Below are 8229 nucleotides of genomic sequence, written 5' to 3' on the forward strand. Positions count from 1 at the left end.
TTTTACTCAGGAGGCAGAGGTAGGGAAATCTCTGAGTTCCAGGCTAGCTTTATCCACAGTGTAAAAGTCATGGCTATTCTATGTCTGCCCTTGCTTTGAATGACATGAAGACTTTTATATTTATTAATAGGTTTCAGGCATTATAGTTGGGCAACTTCTGAGCTATTCTAACTTCACAATGCTGGTCTTAGACTACTTCCCACCTACTTTCCAGCACCGTGGTCCATTATCTGTCATCTTAGTCTTGCTCATTCTCAGGGCAGAGAAGTCCTGCCTTTTCCTCTCCTGCCTAGCTATAGGCTGTTCAGCTCTTTATTTGACTAATCAGGTGATGGAGAACAACATTTTACAAAATAGTGACTTGGGATGCTTCATAAAAATGACAGTATCAAAGTCTGGACTACAATCAGATTTCTGGACACAGAAATGAGCAATTGAATGAATACACAATGGATGAAAACATTCCCCCAACACTTCAGACAAAGTTTTAGGATAGCCAGGGATTCACAGAGAAACTCTGTTTGGAAAACAAACAAACAAACAAACAAATAAACAACAACCTCCCCCAAAACAAAAAAAAGTGATGTGTATGAATGATTTGTCTGCATATATGTATGTAGATGGCATGAATTCTGGTTGACTAAGAAGACAAATACAAAGGCAAGGACACACTTGCTCCTAGGTGTGTTGGAGAATAAAGTTTATTGTAGACAAAGGGAGTGCTTAGCCAGAGGCAGGGACATCTGAGAGTCCAGAGTGGTCATAACCCTGAGCCAAGTGTGAGAGGTGCAGGGGAAGGAGAGGGGGACAGAGGGAAACCAGACACAGCTGCCTGGAGGCCCAAAGAAGAAGGGTAACAAAATGTTACTATATAAGGAAGGGCAGCTGGGGAAACCCTGGGTTGGAGAAGTTTTGGGTAGGAAGCAAGATAGGGGGTGGAGTGTATACCAGTCAGGAGGACTTTGTTAAAGGTAGGGCCTGAGGGATAAAGGGAGAACCTGGCCATTGTCAGCTTTGATATGTTAAATAGGCACCTCAGCCTATTTGTTTGAGACTTAACACTGGTGACCCCAGAAACCATAAGCAAGCACTAGATTCCCCCAGAACTGGAATTACAGAAGGGCTGTAAGCTGCCTTGTGACATGTCTCAGGCCCCTCCAGCACAGGGTCTTACTAGAGAGCCAAGGCTGGCCTGGAACTTGTCATCCTCCTGTTTCAGTTTCCCAAGTGCTGGAAGTATCTGAGCAGAACAAAGCCTGTGGGGCTCACTACCCTTGCCAGCCAGGGAAAAATCTGAACCGCATGGGGCCGGGCTGGGCGTTTTATTATAGAGAGGACTGATTGGCTCTCTGAATATGTTTAATGGATCAGAGATAGAGTGTGAGTCCAGAGGTCAGAGAGACGTTATCACCTCTCCCGGCTCTGAGGGAAAGTGCGTGTGGCTACTTTTTATTACTAGGGTGGTATTTCTGTCCACTTAGTCAAAGATGAGATTCAGGGTTTTCCCAAGAAAACTGGCTCTGTCTATTCAAAGACCAAAAAGATGACAAAGGGACTCAGTCAGAGCTGCAACCTCTCATATATTCCCAGATCTACTTACTATTATTCACTAGATTCCTGCTTCTTTCGTGTCTACACTGTATTGCCAACCAGGCTATTACTCTATCTTTCTTTCTGTCTTTTTTTTTTTTTAATTGCCTTCATGTTCTGAAACAGTGTGGTGTTGTGTTCAAAAGTTAGTGAGTCACAGCCTTCTGCAAAAGTAATGGGTGTCAGCAGAGTGAGCAGCAGGGAGGAGGGACAAGGAGGAACACGGACTAATGTTAGATTTACCGTTACCTTTTATTTATTTATTTATTCATTTATTTCTTTATTTCTTTCTTTATTTTTGAGACGGAGTCTCATGTGGTCCAGACTGGCCAAGGATGACCTTGAATTCATGATCTTCCTACTTTTGCTTCTCAAGTGCTGCAGCTACAGGTATACACCGCTGTGCCAATTTAGAAATTAACTTTCTTAGGCTTCCACTTAATACGTGGTTTATGCTTTCCATTTATATATTAGAGATTGTTTTGAAAATAGTTGAAAGGAAACTGTCTTTGAGATACATATTTAAGATATATTTTAGAAAGATATTCTATCATAATTTAACATTTGCTTTTTTAAAAAAAATGTGGATAATTTCCTGTCTTATTTTTAAGATAGCCTCATACTGTAGGGGTGGCCCAGAACTCACTACGTAGCTCAGGATGGTCTCAGAAAGTCAGCGTCCTGAGGTCTGGGGCTACAGGTGTGAGCCGCTATATGTGGCTTATAATTAGAGTTGTGATACACACAGACAGACAGACACACATAACCTTATAGGTCTGAGAAAGTTCCCAACGTCCACAGCACACTCTGAGGGATACAGCCTGTACTGCAATGGGTGGTGCAATAGAAGTAGAAAAACAAGCTCCGAGAAGCTACTCCTGAGAAACGTCCTCAAGGGGTTCTGTGCACACTCCTGGGTCTTCCCAGAGCTTCAATTTCAAGTCCCAGTGGATCTGAAGTGGTTCGGTAAGGGACTGGGTGGGGAGAGAAATCTGCGGTACCTGGGGAGTGCAGGAGTAATCAGCTTGAGTCTGGTCCAAGCAGAACCCACCCAACAATTCAGATGAGAAACTGAATCAGGGAGATTAGTAAAAGCAAATTTGTCCATTGCCTACCACTTGGGAAAACAGAAGTCACAGCCTATAGTTTTCGGAGCCCAGTCAGCCAAACTCTCAACTTTAATGAAGTCTGCCCTGGGCCGGGGGCCGGGGACCGGTAGCACACTCCCAGCATCTGGGAGGCAGAGGCAGATGAAGATCTATGAGAAACCCAAACAAGAAAAGACTGCCTGGGGAGCAGGTGGCTTATTAAGGCCTTCCGAGATAAGGAACTGCTCTGCACGACCTGAGTGAGTGGAATCAAAGGTGAGCGACCCGCGAGCCTTTGGAGAGTAACCAGCGCTCTGTCCCGGCGGAGCCGCCAACCTACAGTCCGCTTCCAGAGGGCAGTGGACGCCGGCCACGTGGCCCAGGTTGCGAGCCGGGGGGCGGGGCCTGAGGAGGCGCGTCGCGCAGAGTGCGCCTGCGCGGGTGGGCGGGGCGGGGCAGGGTGCAAGGCGAGCCCCACGCGTTAAAGGCACGGTGCCGGCGACCGGCGGGCCAGCTCGTGGTGCGCAGGCGCGGGCTTTCTCCTCGGTACAGCGGCTCCGGATCTGGGCGGTGTGGTTGTGTGGCTGTGCAGCGGCGGCGGCGGCGGCGGTGCATCTCTGACACCATGAGCGGCTTCAGCAGCGAGGAGCGCGCCGCGCCCTTCACCCTCGAGTACCGCGTCTTCCTCAGTGAGTGGCGTGAGGCCCAGGGCCGGGTCGCCCATTCATTCCAGAACGAGCGGGCGGGCGGGCGGGCGGACGCGTCCCCTTCCCTCGGGCGGGCGGCGGGACCGCCATCCCAGTGCCCACCGCGAGCGCTCCCTCTACACATTCGAACTTGGGCCACATGGGGAAAGGAAACCACTGAGTCACTCTTAGAAGGTGCCCGGAGGTGATACCGACCGCCTAAGAGGATTGTCCTCAGGATCGCCGGCTGGAGGACAGAGATTTCCTCAAGACCTTAATTCGGTGCCGAACAGGATCGAGTCCTCCCCGGTGTTGTAAGAGATGGGAAACTGAGGCCCAGGTCTTCCCGGCTCTAGCCTCATGTGTGGTGAGGCTTCTCTGAAGCCCTGATGGCCAGGAGTGCTTCTAGGAAACCGAAAGCTTTGCCTCCTTAGACAGACAGGTGACGTCCAGCTAAGGACCTGGTGGGAGAACAGCCAGGTTCTTAACCCGGGTGCCGGAACCCACTAGTTACCTCCGCACCTAACCCCTGCCCTGCACTCGAAAAGGTGGAGTCGATTGGCCTTCCACGTTGTGTCACCTTTTCCTTAATAGGTGCTTGCAAGCTACCTGGGTTTCTCCTGGAAGCCCTTAGCTTGTAGGTATATACATACATTCATGGTGCTAACAGAGGTTTGCGATGCTGTTAGCAAAGGCCCTTCCAGTTTGTAACCTCTTTGAGTTTATTTAGAAGGGATGGGCAGCAATCTCAGGACAGGGCAACAGACATTCCTGAAAGAATGAACAGAGAGTGCCTAGCAAATACAAGTCTGGTTTGGAGCAAAAAGGGCAGAGAACTCCCAAACATACATCTAAGGACGATTAAACGGCCAGGGAAGATCCAGGAAGGGTGGGCCTCTTTTTAATTAATTACAGAATCAAACAGTAAGGGCAGAATGCAGAAACTTCGCCATGGAAATAGTGTTGGCTTCAGAATTTTTCAGTGTCCTTTAGAGTGACCCTTTGGGTCACTGGGAATTGTCTTCAAGCTATATGTGCAGAACAAACACACTGCTTTTAATGTACTTAATGTATTGGTGGTAAATATTTGATGGTTGTGGGTAGAGAGCAAAGCCACTCCTTGACTTTGGATTAGGCTGAAGTCTATCAAATGGTCTCTCTGGAACTTAAGAAATACTACATTTAATACCACTATGTAATTTAACTAGTTCTCGTTCTTTGTGCTTTTTTTTTTTTTTTTTCTCGAGACAGGGTTTCTCTGTGTAGCCCTGGCTGTCCTGGAACTCACTTTGTAGACCAGGCTGGCCTCGAACTCAGAAATCCGCCTGCCTCTGCCTCCCGAGTGCTGGGATTAAAGGCGTGCGCCACCACGCCCGGCTCTTTGTGCTTTTTAAAAAGGATAAATTTCTGAGTATTTTTCCACTTTTTTTTGAGGGTGGTGGTGGGTGAGGCCACAGTGTTTTCCTGTTTAGCTCAGCCTGGTTTCAAACTTGAGATTCTCCTGCTCCAACCTCCCAAGTACTAGGATATAGATAGGTTCAGGCATCACACCTGACACCATCCATTCTTAATAGGAATAATTTTTAAAAATAATGTTACATTTTCCAGTCTCTTTAAGACAGGTAAAAGTCCAGTTTAAGCAGAAGACAGCTATGCATACAGCCCTAGACAAAATAAACTTAAAATCCCAGCATTCCGGAGGCAGATACGAGCAGACCTGTGAGTTTGAGTCCAGCTTGGTCTACAGAGTGAGTTCTAGAAGAGCCAGGGCTACACAGAGAAACCTTTTATTAAAGGCCTGCAGTGGGCCATGCCTGGCTTATATTACTTTTTTTTTGAGGCAGGGTCTTATATATATAGCCCCAGGTGGCCTCAGACTCACTATATAGCCAAAGAATGACCTTGAATTCTTGATTCTCCTGCCTCCACCTCTCCAAAGCTTAGATAACAGGCATGTGCCACCAAATTGGGCTAAAATTACTTTTCAGATATGACAGAATATAGAAGATATATCATTGTGACTAGATCATTCTTAAGGAAAGTCATAGAATTGAAGTAGGTCTGAATGGTCCCATAAAATAGCATGAATTCTTTTTTTTTTTTTTTTTTTTGTTTTTTGGACAGCGTTCTCTGTGTAGCCCTGGCTGTCCTGGAACTCACTTTGTAGACCAGGCTGGCCTCGAACTCAGAAATCTGCCTGCCTCTGCCTCCCGAGTGCTGGGATCAAAGGCGTGCGCCACCACGCCCGGCGATAGCATGAATTCTTAAGCTAATAAGTTGGCTGGCCTCTTTCCTTTCCTGCAGGTAGTTCACTCAAGTTTTGTAAGCAGTTAACTGAAACAGGATCAGTCAAAAGCAATTTGATCGTCTTTTATATAGCAAGCCCTACAGAGCTAGAGGTGGGAGGAACTCAGCTAAGTCCTGAATTCCTCACAATAGGAAGTAACATCCTGTGTAAAGCAGAAGGTGCGCACAGGATGAAAACCTGGTCCTGGGGAGGGTCGGGAGTACAAACTATACTCCAGCTGTTTTCTAGCTGTTTACGGCTCTCTGTCTCCCTGGCTGGGATAGAACTGCCTCCTATGTAGACCAAGCTGGCTTCAAAGTCACAGAGCACTTCTGTCTTGGCCTCCTGGCTGCTGGCTTTGGTTTGGTTTGGTTTGGTTTGGTTTTTGAGTATTTTTGAGACAGGGTCTCCTGTAGCACCTCCTAGGTTGGCTCCAGCCTGACTGTGTGCACAGGTATGACCTTGAACTTCCCATCTTCCCATTTGCTGAGTTTGCAGGCATGCAGTTCCCAGGCTCAGGTGGAAAGTGGTTTCCTGTGTTTTGTTCTTTTCCCCCCTCCCGTGTGAAGAGGAGTGAACCTAGGGCTTTGCACATGCCAGGAGAAATTGTTTACCACTGACCTGTATCACCGACCCCTTGTTTTTTGATTTGTTCTTGTTTTATGGTATAGGAATAATATCTTGCTGTTAAGAAGTGTTTATTTTGTGCATTTGGAAATGTAACCAGTCACAACAGTGTTTCTTATTTTACAGAAAATGAGAAAGGGCAGTATATTTCTCCATTTCACGATGTTCCAATTTATGCAGACAAGGTAAGAATCTCTGACATTCCAAAATGGCCTCCCCCTCCCTTGTTTGTTTGTTTGTTTGTTTATTTTGAGACATGGTCTCTTTACATATTCTTGGCTGTCCTGGAACACACTCTGTCTAGTCTTGAACTCAGAGATCTGCCTGCCTCTGCCTCTGGAGTGCTGGAATTAAAGTCACGACACCATGTCCAGCAAACACAGTCTCTCTAATTGGATCCCTAGTTGGACATAGTGAATTTTCTTAATCTCCATCAACTTAAAATCCCTCTTGTGCTTTCATCTCATGGTTCATTGAGTAGCTAAGAAGCCAGTAGTGAATCAGATCATTGGATTAAAGAAGCAGCTATAAATTAGGGGAGGAAGAGAGGCAGAAGTTTTTAAGCTGCCTCTTTGTGTGTGTGTGTGTGTGTGTGTGTGTGTCAGTGTGTCACATTGGTATGAGTGTTTGGAACTGAAGCCTTCTGATTTCATTAATAGCTTAAAATAAACCATGTAGTCTGTGTGTTTTGACTGTGGGAATGTTTATTAAACATTTAAAGTAAACTCCGTAAGTACAAGAAAGCTCAGTATTTTTAGTAGGTTGGTGAGTTTGCAAACAGCGTTAAGAAAGTTAAATACACAGCTCTGCAAAGAAATGTCTATTCTTGTACGCACCAGGGAAATGTAGAAATCTAACTTAGCACAGATTGATGTGGGTTTACCACAGATTAGTAAGAATCTGTACTTTCTTAGAAAAAAAGCTTTATATAAAAATATGTGGTTAGTAGGAATTGAACTCAAGACTTCTGGAAGAGCAGTCGGTGCTCTAAACCACTGAGCTATCTCTCCAGCCCTTCTTTTAGGAACTTTGAGTCACATTAAAGGCAGAGCTTTTGAGTTAGAAAAGTTTCATATACTGTCAAACTTCATTTTATTTGTTTGTTTATTGGAGGCAGTGGTGGGTGGGTAGATCAGAAGACAGCATGCTGGAGCCAGTTCTTCTACTGTGTAGGTACTGGGAATCAAACCCAGGTTGGCAGACTTGGATACAAGTACCCTTGCCTGCTAGGTCTTCTCCGGGGCCCTCATTGACCTATAGCTCAGAGTTACTAACTAGTCCATGTGGATTCCGTAGCACACTTGGAATAATACTGTCAGGTTGAAATCTTTACTTCATGCTCATAGCATTACTATTGCCTTAGCTAGAAATAGACTCATAGGGCTGGTGCAATGGGTCAAAAAACCAAACAAAACCAAAAAAAAAATACTTGTCCTGGAAGAAGACTGCTACCCTTGTCTATGCATGTGTATGCGTGCACACACATACATCATATGAGTGAGTTCCAGGACAGCCAGGACTCCACAGAGAAATTCTATCTTGATAAACAAGCAAACAAACAAACAAACACAATTCCATCACGTACACAACAGGTCCATAAGACTCCACCATCTCAGAGAAATGATGTTTTGTAGGACAGCCAGGGGTCATCTCCATCCCCCCTTCTGGAGTGTCCCAAGACAGCTGTGGTACCCTTGGCTGTCCAACCACTTGGGAACATGGAAACCTAGCTCTGTATCATATCAGTCATATACACACAATAACTTTTTTTAGTTAAAAATGAGAGAAATAGATAAATACATTGAATTGTATTAATATTAGACAGTGTGCTATAGTTCTCCAGACAGCTGAACTCTAGCAAGAAATCCAGTCTGAGCTGGGCATGGTGGTGCACGCCTTTAATCCCAGCACTTGAGAGGCAGAGGCAGGCGGATTTCTGAGTTCGAGGCCA

The 8229-nt window shown here is 45.8% G+C and overlaps 1 protein-coding gene across 1 annotated transcript in view; it reads left to right on the plus strand.

The window, feature by feature from the left end:
* The first annotated feature begins 2414 nt into the window (after positions 1-2414).
* Ppa1 (pyrophosphatase (inorganic) 1) overlaps positions 2415-8229 on the plus strand; it is a 29744-nt gene continuing 23929 nt past the window's right edge. Inside the window, exons 1-3 of the mRNA XM_021173916.2 lie at positions 2415-2556; positions 3193-3367; positions 6405-6463. Coding sequence (XP_021029575.1) covers positions 3304-3367; positions 6405-6463 — 123 coding nt within the window. The 5' untranslated portion in view covers positions 2415-2556; positions 3193-3303. The remainder of the gene's footprint in view (positions 2557-3192; positions 3368-6404; positions 6464-8229) is intronic.

The sequence above is a fragment of the Mus caroli genome, chromosome 10 (genome assembly GCF_900094665.2).
Source record: "Mus caroli chromosome 10, CAROLI_EIJ_v1.1, whole genome shotgun sequence".
Taxonomy (NCBI): domain Eukaryota; kingdom Metazoa; phylum Chordata; class Mammalia; order Rodentia; family Muridae; genus Mus; species Mus caroli.